Below are 19509 nucleotides of genomic sequence, written 5' to 3' on the forward strand. Positions count from 1 at the left end.
GGGTGCTCTTACCTGCTGAGCCATCTCACCAGCCCCCATCTGTAACTCTAGTTGCAGGGGATTTCATACCGTCTTCTGGCCTTGTAGGTCCTCATACAGTAGACCTAAACTCACTTAGGCACAGTATTTTTTTAATCTTACTTATTTATTTATAGACAGGGTCTCTTTATTGTCTAGCTCTGCTCTGGTTGTCCTGGAACTCACTGTGTAGCTTAGGCTGACTTTGATCCACCTGCCTCTGCCTCTCAGGTACTGGGATAAAGATGTATGCCACCTCCCCTAGCCCATAATTTATGATTTAATCTTTTTTTTTTAAAGGGGGGCAATTGCTTTTGAGTCACATACTTTGTAAAGGAATACCAGTGTTTGCATCTAGGCAGTTTCCCTCGCTCAAGGAAATCATGAAAGAGTTGACATCTGAATTCAATTAAGTTCAGTAATTCTTAGCGGTTTATAAATAACTCCAGATTGAGCGCTTGTTCGAGGCAGGTCAGATGATGGAATCGGGGAGCCTAGTTCTCACCGAAGCCATTCTGGGAGGATTGTTCAGAAGACCTGAACCAAAGCTGAGGCAGGACGGGAGGCTCCTTTAAAAGGTGGAGCCAAATCTGCGGAACTGTGGAACAAGGCCACGAAGAGCGCCCTACCGGAAATCTGAAACTGCTACACCCGGAAGTGTTTTAAAGTCAGAAGCGGCCACGCTGCCGGAAGCTTCACTGCAATGGGCCGCAACAAGAAGAAGAAGAAAAGAGATGGAGACGACCGGCGGCCCCGGCTCGTTCTCAACTTTGATGAAGAGAAGCGGCGGTGAGTGGCAGGGTGGAAAGAGACTCCCGTCGGGCTGCCGGGGGAAGCGCGCCAGGCACAGGGCGCGCACGCCCACGCGGAGGGTTCTTCCGGCCCCGCCCCTGGATGTAGCTGGAGCTCGCCTTCCTCTTTCCCCACCTCGGGGGATGGAGTCGCCCGCTCCTCCCTCGCTGTTTACGGCTCTCAGCGCTGCGCCTTGGACCACCGGAGTGCCGCGCCGTCTATTGTCACAGCCCATAGCTGGCTCCCAGTCGTTGTTGACGAAGGACGAGCCGATGGGATGAGAGAGGTTTAGTTCATTGATTCACGCACCAGACTGCGTGCCAGCCAAGCCTGAGACCAGAGGCTGAACTGCTTTTTAGTGTCACCGTAAATAGCACCTTGTGGTCTGATGGCTCTCAACCTGTGGGTCGCGACCCCCTTAAACCCATCGGAAAAGAGATAATATTTACATTACGATCCATAACAGTAGCAAAATACAGTTAAAACCCCTGGTGTAGTGTACCAACGGAAACCGTAATTGCAAAGCCTGGTAGTGCAGACCTATAATCCTAGCCATCCCGGATGCTGAGGCAGGAGGATTGCAAAGTAAAACCCTGTGCGGGAAAGTTCAAGAACGGTATGGGCATTTGGACAATTTGTCCCTGTCTCCAAGACAATATAAACGAATTAATTTATTAGACCATTTGCCTAGCTCGAATAAGGTACTAAGCGTAATTAACTTCCAATACAGCAAACTCAGGAACAGCAGAGATTAGACAGGAAGAAGGAAGCACGAGTCAGGAAGGTGGGGGCACTCCTAGGACCCGCCACACAGGACCCAGGTGGGTTCAGGAGTCAGGTGGCCTTGAGGACTGGTTGTTGGTTGGTTCAGTGAAAGAGTTTTGGGGTCTGGGTGAAGGCATTATTAGAAAGCCTTACTAGAAGTGACTCCTATGAAATAAAGTTTGCCAGTGTGGGAACAGTGACCACCAGCTCTGTGTATTGACCACCTGGCCTTTTGTGTACTTAGCAAGGGGCAGGAAGGCCAGGTGAGCTAGGTGACGTTTGGTTAGTGATGGAGCGCGTACTGAGACTATAGCTTCCAGCATAGGTGTGTGGTAGGTTATACCACCCAGGATTATTATGTAAGTACACTCTGATGGTCCAGCAAGGACTCACAACTCATTTCTCGAAGGTACCTTTGTCATTGAATGACTTGTGACTGCATTGTCTGTGACCTTGGATGAGTATCCTAGTCTCTTCCTCAGAGTCCCCATCTATAAATTAAGGGTTGGCTGTGAGAGGGTAAAATGGGTTGGTGGGTAGGAGAGAGTCAGGCAACTTATGGAGCTCTGTAGAGCCCTGCTTTCCTCCTGGCTCCTCCTGACTCCCCTGGCTTCTCCCCTTCTTCCTTCTTGCAGGGAGTACCTGACAGGCTTCCACAAGCGGAAGGTAGAGCGCAAGAAGGCAGCCATTGAAGAGATAAAGCAGCGGCTTAAGCAAGAGCAGAAGAAACTTCGGGAAGAGGTGTGGTTGAGGGTGGGGTAGGGTTTCACCTCCCAGGGGAGGGCCAGCCTTGGCTAGGTCTGCTAGAGGCAGCTATGGGACCGCAGTGTGAGTGTGACGGGAGCAGCGTATAGAGACGCTGGGGATCCGCGTGTGAGGGATGAGTCTCCTCTAGAATTTGCTCCGTGAACCATGCTCTCATACGATGGGAGTACACAGGGCTGTCCCATGTGTGGACCGAAAGGCCATTCTCGCTGTGTTTATTTCCGTTTTAGTGGCTTTTTCTGTGACTGTGGTAAAATACTCTTGAAAAAAAGGCAGCATAAGGGAGGAAAGGTTTACTCTGAGTTCAAGCACCCAGTTCATCCTGGCAGGAGAGTCAGGGTGGCAGGAGCTTGAAGCAGCTGGTTCTTCACTGAATGGCACCACCCATAGTGAGCAGGTCTTCCCATCTCAGTAAACAAAATCACGATAATAACGCATAGTATGCTCAGAGGCCCATCTCCCAGGCCATCTTAGATTTGGTCAGGTTAACAGTTAACACCTTCACCTCTTCCCTTTGGGCTTCAGCGCCACCAGGAGTACCTGAAGATGCTGGCAGAAAGAGAGGAAGCACTGGGTAAGTCTCTATCTAGGCTTCACGTGGTGAGCACCCAGTGAGCCTGGGCTTCTGTGTCCCCTAAGTGGGAATATGTGAGGGTGGGAGAGTGAGTTTCTTAGCTGTGGAGATTTTGGTGGTGGTGTGGGGGCAAGGGTGGTCTAAGTACAAGCGGATCAGAGAGCTGGACACCCAATCCATATGGTAAACTGAGACTGAGCAGAGAGCCAGGGATGGGACAGCTCATGCCCTCGCGCAGTTTCTCCAAAGCAGGGACAAGCAGGAGCACAAAGGGATGAGAGGTTCATCTCCCATGGTTACCCGTGGGCGGGGCTCTGGGCCACTCTGTAGATTAGGGAAGAAAGGGAGAGGCAGGGAGATACAAGGAGAGCCGGACTGGCTCTGGAGAAGCTCGCCACGTGCCAGTCCCCTACCCTCCAGGGCTAGGAGGGAGGCTAGACTGAGCCAGGCCTGAGGACCGCTCACTGTGTGCCAGTCCCATCCCGCCAGGGCTAGGAGGGAGGATGGAGCCTGGACTGAAACAGGCCTGAGGACCGCTCGCCGTGTGCTAGTCCCCGGCCCACCAGGGCCAGGAAAGAGGCTGGACTAAGCCAGGCCTGACGACTGCTTTGTGCCCACCTTGCAGAGGAGGCAGATGAGCTGGAGCGGCTAGTGACAGCGAAGACAGAGTCGGTGCAGTATGACCACCCCAATCACACAGTCACTGTGACCACCATCAGTGACCTGGACCTCTCAGGGGCCCGGCTGCTAGGTCTGCCCCTGCCTGAGGTAGGTCCCAGGACAGACCTGGGGAAGCAAGGTTTGGGGGTAGGTGGGTTTGTGAGGGCTGCTCAGTGCTGGTTCATCTCAAGGGTCTCATATGGGAAGTGTGCTCCAGGCAGCTTTCGTACCTGGCTCAGCTCATCTGTCAGTTGAGGGTTGCCATGGTAGCCTTGACTGGGCATGGAGGTGGGTAACCATGAGGATGCAGGGATGAGGCCCTTGGCACTGAGCCCAGTGCTGAGCACTGAGTAAGCTCAGCAGGCTTAGAGGGACTGTAACCCTTGTGTGACAAGCAGTACCCAGTGGCATGCGTGTACAGGGGCAGTGGGTTTGTAGCATGGGTTGTACACTCTCAATAACAAAACATCTGTGCCACTTAAAGCTGTACCTGTGGCTTGTGCAGGAATTTCTATGTCAGGGTCCCTTCAGGTCTACAAATGCTCAATTCTTTTGAATATGATGGTATTATGTTTACATAGAAATTATGAATGTCTTCCCTTATCCTTTAAATCATCTCTCAGTTACTTAGAAAACTGCATGCTAAGCCAGGCAGTGGTGGTACCCACCTATAATCCCAGCACTCAGGAGGCAGAAGCAGGCGGGTCTCTGAATTCAAGGCCAGCCTGGTTTACAGAGTGAGTTCCAGGACAGCCAAGGCTACACAGAGAAACTCTGTTTGAAAAAACAAAAACAAACAAACAAAAAAGAAAGAAAGAAAAAGCAAGCAAGCTGAATGCCAGGCCATCGAGATAGCTTAGGGGTAAATCACTCTGGAACACCATGTGTTGGAGGGTTATTCTCTGACCTCCTGCACCCACAGTTTGGTATGCATGTCACACACACACACACACACACACACACACACACACACACACACACACACACACAAAACAAAATCTGAATATCCTGTGTTCCTTAAATTGTTACACTGCAGTGTTCAAAGAATAGCATAAGTCTGGAGCCTGGAGAGACGGCTCAGAGGATAAGAATGCTTTCTGCTCTTCAGAAGATCCAGGGTCAGTTGCCGTGTAGTCTCACAAACACCTATAACTCCAGTTCTGAGCATCTGACACCTCTTCTGGCCTCTGCAAGCACCAAGCATGCATGTTGTACACAGGCATGCAAGCAATATAAAACAGTTTTTAATAAGACAAGACGTCTGTTCTCAGCATAGACACTGTATTTCCTTCCAGATGTTACATTTCTCTTCATCCAGCTGCCCAGGCAGTTAACAGTATAAAGGACATTTTTGGGCTGAGGTTGCAGCCTGCCTAGCATATGAGACCCCAGGTCCAATCTCCAACACCACAAAACCAACAAAGCAAAATCCTTCACATTTCCAAGGGCCAGGCCCGGAAGCATACGAGGGAGGTGAAGGCAGGGGATCATTAGTTCAAGATCAACCTGGGCTACATACTGAGCCCTGTCTCGAAAAAAGTTCCTGCCCTGAGTTGTGTGTGTACATCTGAAGAGGCACGCCTGACTGACGGTTTGCCCTTCTCTGCTTTATGTGTGTCTTCCTGTAGGGCCTGGCAGTGTGTGTTTTGCTGCCATTTTGCTGATGTTGCTATTGGCGAATTTTGGAAACAGGCTGTCCTTTGTCATTCTGGTTCTCACACAGTGTCCTAGGTTCTTTTTCTGCCAGTATGACAAATACTATAACCAAAAACAACTTAGGGAGGAAAAGGTTTAATTCCTCTTACACTTCCAGGTCACAGTTCATCATAGAAGGGAGTCAGGGCAGAAGCTTAGCCCAGGAACCTGAGGCAGAAACCATGGAGAAGTCCTGCTTGCTCACTCTGACTTGTTCACTCGCCTATGCTCAGCTAGCTTTGTTTTCCAGCCCAGGCCCACCTTCCCGAGGAAGGGTGTCACTCAGTGCGTGCTAGGCCTTGCCCATAGACCAACTTGATCTAGGCAGTTTCTCAGTTGAGACTTCTCTCAGATGATCTGGGATGCATCAGATTGACAATTAAGGCTAAGCAGGCCAGATACAGATAGTGCGCTTCTGCCCAGAGCCTTCTCTGAGCCCTACTCAGGCCTTTAATGTAACTGGTTGGACGGACTTCTTTCTGTGTGAAAGCCAGAACTGCTCAGGGTGCCTGTCCTTTGTTTCTCTAGCAAGGGGACCAGGATGGGTCCCAGGAAGAGGAGATGTCATCCCTGGAAAAGCCAACAAAAGCCTTGCCCAGGAAGTCCAAAGATCCCCTGCTCTCTCAGCGGTGAGTTTTGGCTTGTAGTTCTTGGGTCCGAGCCTCCCTGGCACTAGTGGCTGGGCATGTGGAACCACCCTAGCCTGAGGGGAGAGGGCAGGAGGGGATGCTGGCAGGCTTGTGGGGCCAGGCCAGGCCGAGTGTGACATGTGTTTGGAGCTTGTTGCAGCTTCCAATCCACAAGTCAAATGATTACACTCGTCCATGACTAAAGATCACTACCCAGCCTCCCACCCCACCATTGCCTGAGTCTCGAGGGGAAGCCATGGTCCTGGCCTCACCAGCCTCCACTCTCCCCACAGCATCTCCTCCCTCACAGCTACACTGCACGCACACAGTCGGAAGAAGGTCAAGAGGAAACACCCTCGGCGGGCACAGGACTCCACCAAGAAACCTCCAAGTGCCACACGTACCAGCAAGACCCAGCGCCGCCGTCGGATGACTGGAAAAGCCAGGCACAACGGGGAGTGAGCCCTCAAACCTGGGGGTCCCAGCTTGAGTCCTTGGCTGTCCCTGTAACCCAGCTACACCGAGGGTTACCTGCAGCCTAAGCCTGAAAATCAGGACTTTGCCATCCAGGGTCATCCTTGCTTTGAACCCAGAAGGAACGGACTTCTGAGAGCCCGGGTTCCCGGAGCCTGCAGAACCGTGCTGGGGCTCGTTCACAAGTGTACATCCACCTGGGACTGAAGAGAAGTGTGAAACTCCTCCAGTCTGTGCTTGTGCTTTGTCCTGGCTTGGATCCCATGCACCAAAGGCTGACCTCTGGGGTGGTGAGAATGGTCAGGGGTCCATCTACCTCCAGGTTTTCCTGAAGGTATTACAAGGTCATATCATATCTGGGCCCGCTCATCCTAGCTGAAGACCAGAATGTAGAATCCAGAGCTGTGGCCAGCTTTGGTGGTATATGGTAAAACCACACCAAAGAGGCTGAGACAGGAGACTCAATTCAAGGTCATCCGTCTTCAGCTACATAGGGAGTTTCAGGCTGGTGGGCTGTCAGGAGATAGCTGAAGACTTGAGTGCCAGCATCAGAAGGCCACACTCAGGGACGGAAAGCTTATCTCCGGGCCTTTCCTGGGAGCTGGCTTGGCCTGACCTCAGCCCTTCTCCCCATTCCCTGCCCTCTGCTCCAAGAGCAGTGACTACCTGATACCTGTCTGAGATGGGCCTGCCTCTCCTGGAGGTTCTAGTGTTCAACCCAGTGAAGGGGACCTGGGCCTCACTGTCTAGACCACTGATCAGGACAGTAAGCCAGGAAATAGAGGGATTTGGTACCCATGTGAGCCTCAAGCAGTGCTGTTCTACTGGGTGTTTCCCTTTATGAATCTCCAGGGCTACCCTGAGGCTGGAGTGGGTATTACAGGATGCTCTGCACAACACTAGGCTCACACACCTCACCGCTCACAGCATGTCCCTGTCCCCTCAGTGGAGATTTCTGCCTCTGGAGACATGAAGTCATTTCCAGTGTACACAAGAGGACACAGGAGACCCTCCATACACACATACATAGGAGACCACAAACACACCCTACACACTGTTTCTCTAATCACGAACTCCTTCCCTGTCTCCCCAGCTGCCCAGAGTCGCATCTGTTTGGACTTCAGGAGCAGCAGCGAGGGGAGCTGCCATGGTGGCACACACTAGTCCTAGCACTTAGAAGCCTGGGGGGTGTGGGGGAGGGTATGGGGGACTTTTGGGATAGCATTGGAAATGTAATTGAGGAAAAGACATAATAAAAAAAATAGAGCCTAGGAGGAAGGATGGCTGAAGTTCAGGCATCTAGACAGGCCTACAAAGAGCCAGCCTCACACCAGCAAGCACAAGAGGGCATGATGGGGTTGCTAGGCTGTGTTCACACATGTCGCTAGTGCCAGCAGCTCAAGGGGCTGAGAGAGGAGACCCCAAGTTCTAGGCCAGCTTGGGCTGTGTGGCAGGTTCAGGTCCACACAACAGCAAAAGATCACAACTAGTTTGTGTAGTGAGACCTCTAAGGCTGACAAGGTTACCAGCCTGGAGCTGGGAAAGCCAGAAGCCTGGGGTGGTGGGCTTTTATGTCTTTCTTTTTGGCAACTTGGCCTCACATCGCAAGATAGCTGCTTGAGCTGTAGCCATCATATTTGTATTTCAGCTAGCAGAGAAGAGGAGGGAATGCAAAAGGACATGATCTTTCTTAGAAACCTTGACCCTTGTGTTCTGTTGGCCAAAAAGAAGGCAAAGGCCGTGCTGGGCAAGTTGGTGCACGCCTTTAATCCCAGCACTTGGGAGGCAGAGGCAGGCGGATTTCTGAGTTCTACGCCAGCCTGGTCTACAAAGTGAGTTCCAGGACAGCCAGGGCTACACAGAGAAACCCTGTCTCAAAAAAAAAAAAAAAATTGGGGGGGAGGGGGACTACTCACTGCCAACCCAGGCCTGTTCTAGGAAGGCAGGTTCACGGAGCAGAACTGGGGTTGATCTGCTAACGGGGAGAAGAAGGATAAAGCTAGCAGACTGTTCCCCAGGAAAAGCTGTGGGGAGAGCATCCGACAGCAGAGGGTTAAAAGGCTCCCGGCAGGCCCTGGGCGGGGACAGCAATGGACAGTGTCCCGGTGCCGGTGGGTGCTGCAGACAGCTGAGGGACTCCAGAGCAGGACAAGAGCACCTGAGAAGGCTTCTGATCAAAGATGCCCTTTGACCCGTGTGGAGAGGCTCTTCCTGAGCTGGGTGACAGGAGCGGATGGAGAGCAAGGGATGGTGGGTCAGAGGAGAGGAGGAAGCTCTGGCCCGGCTGAATGAGGACAGGGTCAGGCCTTTATTTTTAAAGAGGCCCCCTGGTGGCGGTGAGGGTGACTGCAGGCAGATCAGGAATTCTGAAATCCAGGGAGAGGAGGGAGGGCCTCCTGCAGCCCTTCACTCTGGAAGCATTAAAAGGGCACTTGCCAAGCACAGGACACTACAGACCAAGTGGAGAGCAAGACAGATCAAGTGCAATGAGTATGTGGCAGGGACTCTAAGAAGGGAACCGAGGAGAGATAGTAACTCTAACATCAAAAATTAAGTCCACTAAGCTGGCTGTCCGTACCCAAAGAGACAAAGGCCAACAAGGCACAGGACCTCGCCCCGCACAGGGGTTCCTGAGGCAAAAGACAACCCATGAAGATTGTAAGTCCTGCCCAGACTCTCAGCTGAGAGCACGTGCTTTGGGTTGGGGTGGCAGAAAAGGCTGTCAGGAGGGAGTGGGATTCAAGCCATCACAAGGCAATGAAGGTTTGCTGGGCTCACCACTTCAGAGATGGCACAGGAGAGGCCTCAAGGTAAGAGCAGCAAAAGCCAACCTGACTTCATAGCTCTGCTTGTGTTCCTCAGATATTACAAGCTTCTGCCACCACAGTCAGGGGCTGACTCTGCCACTCTGCCTTGGACTGTATCCCCCTTGAAAGCCAAAATCAGTGTTTATTAATGTTAACTGTATGTTTTCCTGTGGAAGTAAAGAAGATGAAAACAAGCCTGGCCACGTGTGACCATCACAGGACAGCCCTGTCCACAGCCAGCTCTGATGACTCCCATAAAACCTCATGGGTCCTGGTCTGCCCTCTGCCTTGCCCACCCAGGCTCTGAACCCTCCATAGCCTGTGGGAGAAAAGGCTGGGTGAAGACACTGGTTCTGGAGTAGAACAGAGAGTCCTGGCACTCTGCAGATCTCTGAGGGGATCTCAACTAGGGCGGCCACGACCTGAGCAAGTGTGTGGAGCAGAGGCTTAGTGAAGTGACTGCCAGTGGATGCTTGTCTTAGTTTCGTTTCTGTTGCTGTGATGGAATACCCTGAGAAAAAGCAATTTATGGGAGAAAGAGTTTAGTTTACTAAATTCCAGATTATAGTCCCTCATAGCAGGGAAGTCAAGGCAGGGACTTGAAACAGCTAGTCACATCACAACCAGGCAAGAGCAGAGAGAACAAATATATCCATGCTTCTCTGTACTCATTTCTGCATCCTCCCTCGATTTCTGCAGTTCAGGACCCTCTGCCTAAGGGATGGTACTGCCCACAATGGGTGAGTTTTTCCAGCTCAACATTAATCAAGGCAACCCCCCCACACACAGCTATGCCCGCAAGCCCTCCTGATCTAGGCATCCATCATTGAGACTTTACACATGATTTCAGATTGTGAAAAGTTGATAATTAAAATTGACTATCACATCACTTAAGTCTGAGGACCTGAGTTTGATCCCCAGAACCCACAGAACCGTGGAAGGAAAGAACCAATGGTTGTACAGGACTATCCTCTGAACCAAACTGAGGATGTCTTGTTTGTTTGTTTGTTTTTTTGTTTGTTTGTTTGAGACAGGGTTTCTCTGTGTAGCCCTGGCTGTCCTGGAACTCACTCTGTAGACCAGGCTGGCCTCTAACTCAGAAATCTGCCTGCCTCTGCCTCCCGAGTGCTAGGATTAAAGGCGTGTGCCACCACGCCCGGCAAAACCTTTCTTCTTCTTCTTCTTCTTCTTCTTCTTCTTCTTCTTCTTCTTCTTCTTCTTCTTCTTCTTCTTCTTCTTCTTCTTCTTCTTCTTCCCCTTCCCCTTCCCCTTCCCCTTCCCCTTCCCCTTCCCCTTCCCCTTCCCCTTCCCCTTCCCCTTCCCCTTCCCCTTCCCCTTCCCCTCCTCCTCCTCCTCCTCCTCCTCCTTCTCCTTCTCTTTCTTCTTCTTCCTCTCTTCCTCCTCCTCCTCCTCCTTCTCATTATTATTATTATTATTATTATTATTATTATTATTATTATTATCATCGGTGGTGGTGTGGTGGTGGCTTTTTGAGAGAGTTTTCTCTGTGTAGCCTTAGCTATCCTGGAACTCACTATATAGACCAGGGTAGCCTCAAACTCACAGAGATTCATCTGCCTCTGCCTCTCAAGTGCTGAGATTAAAGGCATGCGCCACCATGCCTGGCATGTATGTAAATGCACCAATATGTTCGGTGCCATTGGAGGTCAGAAGAGGGCGCTCGATCCTTGGAAAGAAAATTAAAGGTGGTCGTGAGCTACCACATGGGTGCTGGGAACCAAACCCAGGTCCTCAGCAAGAGCAGCAAGTGCTGCTAACTGTTCTCATCTTTCAAGCTCATAGGAGTTCTTCTAGATCTGTTTATAAAAGATTACCCTTTAACCCCAGCACTCAGGAGGCAGAGGCAGGTGGATTTCTGAGTTCGAGGCCAGCCTGGTCTACAGAGTGAGTTCCAGGACAGCCGAGGCTATACAGAGAAACCCTGTCTCAAAAACCAAAACCAAAACCAAAACCAAAAACAAAAAAAAAGAAAGAAAGAAGAAAGAAAAAAGAAAAGAAAAGAAAAGAAAGGAAAAGAAAAGAAAAGAAGAGAAAAGAAAAGAAGAGAAAGGATTACCACAACAACTGGGCCTGTTGACTCTTTACTTTCCTCCTAGGAGGAGACAGAGAATCACCATGGAACCCTCCTTGCCTGAGTAGCCACTCCTCCCAACAAACTTCTTCTCTAATAGCATGTGGCTTCAGTCTCGTAGGGGGACAGCCTAGAGGCTATAGGTGGAGGAAGGGCTGAGGAAGGGGGTTGGGCTCCATCCATGCAGCTCTGGGGAAGCCATAATCCCTGCTGGGTAGACACTTCACAGTGTAGCCTTTGTGAAGGAACACCGACATTTCTGTAAGTAACCCCTTCACTTAAGTTTCATAAAGAAGTCCAATAAAATCACTGGTTCCCCCAAGGTGGGATAGTACCTTGGCTTGTCATTGGAAGGATGGGTAGACACTGTTTCTACCTCCTTCTAAAGAGGAATACTTAGCAACACTCACAAGTGTGCCCTTCATATGTCACACTGATAAAACAATACAATTTAAAAGACATGATGCGGACAAGTCCAAGCTGGAGCAGGAGACAGGAGGAGGAATAGCGACAGTGGTGACTGGCCTGGCTGCCGCCACAGTACCCTCAACTGAGTCCACTCAACAGTTCACAGGGCTCTGGGACACAGTTCCCAGACAGACGCCCTCATGGATCCAGAGTGGAAGTTAGGGGACTTTGGGCATCTCACTAGAGTGTGACATCCTTCTGATAGGATGGTGATGAGGAGGGCTGTGTGGTTCCTGTCCCCCTAGATGGCATGGGAGGAACAAACATGGCCATGTGGCAGAGGCAAGAGCAACTTTCTTATATTTTCGGTTGTGAGCCTAGCCTTTAATGGCTGAGCCATCTCTCCAGCCCAAGAACAACTTTCTTAAGATCACGGACAACCTCTTGGAAACATGCCAGCTACCCTATGCCTGCCACTCTCTGCTCTGCCCTCTTTTCTCTTAGCTAAGCACCGGCGAACTCAGTCATGTCTTGCTTCTTTCTCTTGCCCTGGGTCTGTTTTCCTCCACCACACAAACACACAAAGCAGTGCACAGGTCTCTTGTTCTCCGATGAACCCTTGGCAAACATGACTGACAAAGGGCTCCATACATTTTTAACGAACCGCACTGTCAGGAGTGCCAGCCTCAGTTGGCTCTCGGTGGATTAGCCTGGTAGGGGCAGAGGGCTGGGTCCGTGTCAGTTCCAACCCAGTGGAAACACCCATTCCACTCCAGGCTCAGAAAGGCCAAGTAATTGGCTCAAGATCACCCAGCCAAGAAGTGCTAGACGCTGATGCAGAACCCAGGTCTCACTAGCCCCTTTCTTACTTAGAGCTAGCCAGACCAGGGAGGAAGCCCATTGTGCTTATCAGCCAGCTCCACTCGGGGTCAGGATGCCCTCACATTGGAAGCAACTACATTTTATTCCTGTTTACTTTTCTGGCCACATCACCAGATCCAAGTGAATGAGAGAATATGTGAATGGAGGGCACTCCACAGTGGCCTGCAGAGTCAGACATTCCGAGATTTTAGTTTGGTTTTTGCCCTTTATTAGCTGTGTGACCCTGGCAAGTCTATTAGCATCTCTGATCCTTGTTGCTATACGTAAAGGCTTGGCATAGGAGCTGGGGTTTAACCAATGTACAACAGAGCTTAACTTGAAAAGTTGGGGTGGGGCTGCTGGTTTTGTGGCTGAGCCCAGGTCAATGTTCAAATGGAGGTGAAGATATCCCTGGGCAGGGATGCTCTGTGCTACTGAGACCCTGACTACAGTAACTTAGAGCGGTATGAGTTTGGTACCGTGTTCCACTAGTGTTTACTAGCTGTCTGGTACTGTTCTGCCTGAACAATTTATTTGGTTGGTTGATTTCGGTTTTTGGTGGTTTTGCTTTTGTTTGACAGGGTCTCATGTAGACTAGGCAGGGTTCCAACTGTCTCTGGCCATAACCTTCTGATTGTCTTCCCCTCACTTCTAGATACCCACTAACCTCATCTCCCAATTTCTGGGGTTAGAGGTGTACATCACCAGCCCTCTGGGTTTGCTTGGAACTGTGGGAGATCCATCATCCTGCTTCAGTTTTTAAAGTGCTGTGTCCCCACGCCCGGGAAGCCACATTTTGTACTTTCCACACATGCATTAGTATCTTTTGAGGGACCTTAGCTAGAGAGAGCCAACAGGAAAAGAGACAAGCCCTTAAGTCCAGTCCTCAGGCCCCATGGGGACATGACTGGACCAAGATGCTGGTAGCGCGGGCGAAACGTGCTGTGCATCCCGCGCGGCAAGGCGCCTGGGCACCGCCCGCCTCTGCCCCGCCCCTAGTCCTCGGTGTGTCCAGTCGCACACTGACCATGCAAATGAAGCTCTTAGGGAGAGCCTATTGGAGTGAGGGAGGGGCGTGGTCTATCACGCAAGTCCTGGGCCGCGTTTTGATTCATTGTTAAAATAGAGGCTGTGACTCTGGCACCAGTTCCTCCGCCGCCCGGAGAGTGGAAACCCGAGTCCAGGTCAGAACCCCGCGGCTAGCGGAACTAAGCTGGCTGGAAAGGGGAGGCCAGAGGAGGTAAGCTGAGAGACCCCGAGGAGCTGGTCGGCCGGCTTTGGGAAGAGGGGACTCAGGGTCCATTCTCCGGGTGGGGCGTGCAAATGCACGAAGGCTTTTTGTAGTTAAATTCTTATCTAATGTGCATTTTAGGGAAGATTTCTGCCAGTTGGCTGGGGGGAGTCGTGAAGGAAACTGGAGTCATAAGGGGCACACGAAGAGCCCCCGTTTAGCTTCCCTGGAAAAGGAGCTACGTTCTCTATCCAAGAGGATGCTCTTCTCGGTGGCTGGACCAGAAAAGAACAGCCCAGGTTTGTGCAGCGCATCCACCCACCCATCCATCCATCTATACATCCATTATACAAAACGGGAACTAAGCAGAGCAGGTAAGTGGTCGCCCTAGGAGGAACTCAAGCTCCGTGGATCCTCCCGTGGGGCTTCCACTCTCCAAGGGACCGACCTAGAGCCCCAGGGGAGAACCCTAAATTCCTCAGCTCAGCTGAAATTGCCAACAAAGGCTTGACCCTCCCCCCACCCCCAGCTCTATCATCACCAAGTAGGTCAGGCATGAGGTGACCCAATGGTGCTATGAGGTACTTGAGCTCTAGGGCATGCTGGCTATCTCCTGCTAATACCCCTCCCTGCCTGTGGATGAGTGAGATGAATCTTCTCTCCCAGAGTCACTCTTAGGGTGTGGACATTGTAGCCTCCAGAACAGAGAAGACTGGACCGGTAGGCTAGGCTGGGTGTGTAGCTCAATGGTACAGCAATTTTCTAATGCCTGCCCCAACTTGGGTCTGATCTTTAGAACAGGGAAAACAAAACAAAATAAAACAAAAAAAAAAAAAAACGCAGTGGTTCTCTTTTGGCTAAACTCAGTCACAGAGGAGTTTTGTGACCTTAGGCGGTGTTCACTTTTGTGTAACACTTTGTCCTCAAGTATGGAAATACCTAGCCAGCCCTTTGCATCCCTCTGTGTTTGCCAAGGGACCCAGGTGACTTGGCAGTGTGATCCAGCCCCCACAGGGTCACCTCTGAGCTGTAGGAGACAGACCTGAGCCTTCAGCTGGACCAGTGCCACCTCTGTTGGGGAACCTCTCTGAGCTTTGATGGCCTCCTCTAAAGCTGGTGTTAACTTGAGCAGAATAAGAGAGGAGGTATAAGTTTATAAAGCTAGACACTTGGGGATGACCGGGGCGACTGCCTAACATGGTGTACCCTGGGATGGATCAACAAAACAAAATTGGGGGGCTGGGGGAGTTGTCTTCTTTATTTGGTGTGTGTGTGTGCACATGGAGGAAAGAGGTTGGTCACAGGCCACACTACTTTTGGAGATAGGGTCTCACTGAGCCTGGAGTGGGCTGATTCAGCTAGACTGGCTGGCCCAGTGAGCAACAGGGATTCCTCGGTGCTCATCCCCCATCTTGGAAAATTGTGCTTGTGTCCTGGGCTTTCAGATGCAAGTCCTCATGCTTGTTGGCAGCTCTTCCTTTTTAAGAGATGGAGACCCGGTGTGTGGCCTGTGCACTCTGACCCCAAACTTGCACCCTCACAAGATCCTCTGCCTCATGCTGGGAGCAGGGAGCCACCTATGGCTGGGAACTTGAGGAACTTGGTTTTTGGGGTTGTTGTTTTGTTTTGTTTTTTTGAGACAGAGTTTCTCTGTGTAACAGTCCTAGATGTCCTTCAACTGGATTTGTAGACCAGGCTGGCCTAAAGCTGGGTGGGTTCCACCACACCCAACTTTTTCAAACATACCTTTCTTTCTCTCTCTCTCTCTCTCATTCTTTCTTCCCTTGGTAAAAATTTGGATTTTATGAACAGCACAAGGAAAATTATACATTCAGGGTCCTTGGAACATTGTTCAACACTATACATTAAAAGTCATGTGTAGGGAGCTGGTGAGATGACTCAGCAGGTAAGAGCACTGACTGCTCTTCCGAAGGTCCTGAGTTCAAATCCCAGCAACTACATGTTCAAATCCCAGCTCACAACCACCCATAATGAGATCTGACGCTCTCTTCTGGTGCATCTGAAGACAGCTACAGTGTACTTATGTATAATAATAAATAAATCTTTGAGCCGGAGCGGGCAGAGACTGAGCGAGAGGGCTGACCAGAGCAAGCAGAGGTCCTAAATATAGTTCTCAACAACCACATAATAAATAAATAAATAAATAAATAAATCTTTAGCCGGGCAGTGGTGGCACACGTCTTTAATCCCAACACTTAGGAGGCAGAAGCAGGCGGATTTCTGAGTTCGAGGCCAGCCTGGTCTACAGAGTGAGTTCCAGGAGAGCCAGGACTATACAGAGAAACCCTGTCTTGAAAAACCAAAATCAATCAACCACATCTAGGGCACTGACTGCTCTTTTTTTTTAAAGATTTATTTATTTATTTATTTATTTATTTATTGTATACAACTACACTGTTGCTGTCTTCAGACACACCAGAAGAGGGTGTCAGATCCCATTACAGATGGCTGTGAGCCACCATGTGGTTGCTGGGAATTGAACTCAGGACCTCTGGAAGAGCAGTCAGGGCTCTTAACCCCTGAGCCATTTCTCCAGCCCTGACTGCTCTCCAATACTCAGCAACCACATGGTGGCTCACAACCATCTGTAATGAGATCTGATGCCCTCTTCTGGTGTGTCTGAAGACAGCTACATGGTACTCATACACATAAAATAAATTAATAATTCTTTTTTTTTTTTAAGAACATGCAGTATGTTTGGGCACTTAGCCGATGTTACTGTTTGTTGAGTGAATACATGAAAAGAAAAATGGGTAGACAGCTTTGTCTGGCTTGGACACATCAGGGGTAGGATCTACACAGTGGCCCACCAGTTATCAGGTTTCTGTCCCAATCTTTCCCAGGCCCCACCTAGAGAACCAGCCACTGTGGCTTCCCTGCTATGGAGGAAGTGGCTATGAATATCCCAAGTATACAACCTGAAGCCAGTGTATCTGCCAAGAACCACTGTCTGAGCTGCTGTCACCCTGGGGATGTCCATGGAGCAAGACACCAGGTAGGCCGGCTTTGTCTTGTGATGGGTGGTTTGGAATGCAGTCAGTGTTGGGCTGATCTGTGATCATGCAGTTGCCGGAGGTGCTTCCTGTTGAGCCGAGTGTGCTTGGGCTATGTTAATATTGTTATATGTTGTCCACTTTCCAAGGACATTATTTGTATTTATTTTTATTCTTTGGTTGTCCTGGAATTCATTATGTAGACTAGGCTGGCCTTGAAGTCACAGAGATCTGCTTGACTCTGCCTTTTTCCTCGTAAAGACAGACACTATCTTATTATGTAGCCCTAGCTGGCTGTCCTGGAGCTTGCTATATAAACCAGACTGGCCCTGAACACAAAGATCCAGCCGTCTCTGCTTCTCAAATACTGGGATTAAAGGTGCACATGGTCATGACTGGTTGTTTTGTTTTGATTTTGAGACAGGGTTTCTCTGTACAGCTCCAGCTGCCCTGGAGTTCACTCTGCAGACCAGGCTGGCCTCAAGCTCAGAGATCCACTTGCCTCTGCCTCCCAAGTGTTGGGATTAAAGGCATGTGCCACCACTGCCTGACATGCCTGGCTCATTTAAAGAAAATTTTAAATTATATTTATTTACTTAAGTGTGTGTAAGCGCCGTGATCACTCGTAGAGATCAGAGGACAATTAGTGGAAGTCACTTTTCTCCTTCCACCCTGTGCATCCCGGGGATCAAACTCAGACCATGAGACTTAGAGACAAGTGTGGTTGCCCAGTGAGCCATCTTACCAGCCCATGCTTTTATGATCTTTTTGAACTGTAGGCTCATCTAATCTATTCCTTGCTCAGCTGATCTTTTGTCTAGTTTTGTGACAGGGTTACACTTTGTAGCCCTGGTTGGCCTGGAACTTACTGTGTAGATCAGGCTAGCCCCAAACTCACAAAGAATCCTATGCCTCTGCTTTCCAAGCGCTAGGATTAAAGGCACGAGCTGCTGTATGATTATGGTTTCTCAATTATAATGCAATAAATGCAATAATGCAATAAAGCTTCCAGGGGAGGGGAGATTAAAAAATAAATGAAGAAAGGCCAGGTGTGAGGATGCACGCCTATAATCCCAGCAATTGGAGGCCGATGCCGGAGGATTTGCATAGTATGACCAACACGAGCTGCCTAGTGAACTCTAGGCAAGCCTGAGCTACAGAGTGAGACCCTCTCTCAAAACCCAAAGGAAAGCAAAGTACAAAAGCGACTGAAAGAGACCGTCATTAGACTGTTGTCTGTCCAAGGCTTGGCCCTTAAATTCCCACCTCTGTGTGAGAGCTATCCTTGGCAGGTAGGAGAGACATTACCAATGCCTGGAGCTCACCAGCGACTCGTCTCCTCATATGTGGTGTGAAAAAGGAGTCATTCTCTCACTCTGCCGTCCGTGTGGGCAGATGCCAAGCTGCAGTTACACACAAGCCCAGAGTGCCCAGGCACACACCTTGAAAAGCACGGAACCTGTGACCTCCAAGGCCCCTTCAGCCTCGACCTCCTGTGTACCTGTCATTCCCAGCAGAGCCTGAGAGTCATCCTCTTAGCCTGGCAGCCAGCTTGCCATTGTAAGGGTCTCCATTTGTGTGGAGCAGGCAGGCCTGTACTGTAACCTCTGCTGGCTCGTTAGTTCCTTACAACATGATCTGGGGCCACCTAAGTTCTGCTGTCAGAGCTGTGGAGAGCACAGCAGTCTCTTTGCTCTGGGTGCAGGGCATGGCTTAGCCCACGGTGTTCGGAGCCCTTGTAGGATGTTTGCTTCCTGCCCAGAAGCTATGCTTGGGGAGTTCTGTCTCCTGGAGCAGAGCCCTCTACGAAAATGAACTTCTCCTGGCTGAAGGGGGGATGGCAGGCCTGCATCAGAGTTATGGATTCAGTCAGATCTGAGGTGTAGCCTCAGGACCACAATTCCCCAACAAAGATTCTGGCCAACTCATGTAGTCATTTGGAATGAATAGTTGCTTGAACTGAGCCAGTATTATATCGAACGAATGTCCTAGCTCTGCTATGTTAAGGGACCCTGTGACATCACTGGCTCCAGGGGGCTGGCTGGTGGCCTAGTCAAAGACATGGAGAGGAAGAAAGGGTCACTGGAAGTGGCTGTTTTATCATGGTTGTGATCTGGGCTATGAAATTGTCAGGCCACGGGGCTGAGGCTCTGAGGACCTTTGGCAGCTTGTGAAGTTCGGGAGAAGAGAAGAGAAGAGAAGAGAAGAGAAGAGAAGAGAAGAGAAGAGAAGAGAAGGGGATAGTACGGAACGCGCAAAGGTTTTTGAGGCAGAATGGATGAGGGACATGGGAGGCTGGAGACTAGCCACTGAAGGGGAGAGCTACCCAGATACCGGAAGGAGAACTGGGTGGGGCCTGGCTCTCCCTGGCTCCGTGAGCTTTGGCTTTGTGGACACGCTGAGGACCTTAGGTTCCACCTCAGGGGTCAGGGGCCACACTGAGGATTTTACACAAGAGAGTGAACGACTAAAGTGATCCGGGTTTCATTTTCAGTGTTGCTGTGGTTGCTGGGCAAAGTGTGGAATGCAAGGGGAGAGAGGGAAATGGGGAGATGCTACAAGTATGCATTTGGTCCGGAGAGGATGCTGGCCTTGAGAGGGGGACACAGGACTGTCCAGACCCCCAGAGTCCGGGTTTAGTCTCACGTCCCATGCAGAGTGATTTGTCCTTCTTGGAGTTGGGTCCCAGGACTTCCTCAGTGACCTTCCTGGGACTTCGGAACT

The 19509-nt window shown here is 50.5% G+C and overlaps 2 protein-coding genes across 12 annotated transcripts in view; both read left to right on the forward strand.

The window, feature by feature from the left end:
• The first annotated feature begins 664 nt into the window (after positions 1-664).
• Nol12 (nucleolar protein 12) lies at positions 665-7642 on the forward strand. 3 transcript variants are annotated; one of them, XM_006521605.4, is made up of 7 exons: positions 888-1426; positions 1541-1631; positions 2211-2316; positions 2866-2914; positions 3540-3682; positions 5798-5898; positions 6192-6597. In XM_006521605.4, the coding sequence occupies exons 1-7, from the start codon at positions 1372-1374 to the stop codon at positions 6358-6360; spliced, it is 714 nt and encodes a 237-aa protein (XP_006521668.1). In that variant the 5' UTR covers positions 888-1371; the 3' UTR covers positions 6361-6597. The 3 variants fall into 3 exon arrangements, with proteins under 3 accessions (NP_598561.2, XP_006521668.1, XP_006521670.1); NM_133800.3 differs by lacking the exons at positions 888-1426; positions 1541-1631 and adding an exon at positions 665-807 and having other exon boundaries at positions 6192-7642; XM_006521607.3 differs by lacking the exon at positions 1541-1631 and having other exon boundaries at positions 898-1426.
• A 5813-nt stretch (positions 7643-13455) lies between these two features.
• Positions 13456-19509, forward strand: part of Triobp (TRIO and F-actin binding protein) — a 58146-nt gene continuing 52092 nt past the window's right edge. For 4 of the 9 annotated variants that reach the window (XM_006520284.1, XM_006520286.1, XM_006520287.1 and 1 more), the window contains exons 1-3: positions 13461-13780; positions 13913-14070; positions 16636-16787. In XM_006520284.1, the coding sequence (XP_006520347.1) occupies positions 16765-16787 (23 nt within the window). In that variant the 5' untranslated portion in view covers positions 13461-13780; positions 13913-14070; positions 16636-16764. Of the gene's footprint in view, positions 13781-13912; positions 14146-16635; positions 16788-19509 lie in introns of all 9 variants that reach the window. The other 5 variants (NM_001039156.1, NM_138579.4, NM_001039155.1 and 2 more) reach the window with 2 other exon arrangements.

Source organism: Mus musculus, chromosome 15, assembly GCF_000001635.26.
Source record: "Mus musculus strain C57BL/6J chromosome 15, GRCm38.p6 C57BL/6J".
Taxonomy (NCBI): Eukaryota; Metazoa; Chordata; class Mammalia; order Rodentia; family Muridae; genus Mus; species Mus musculus.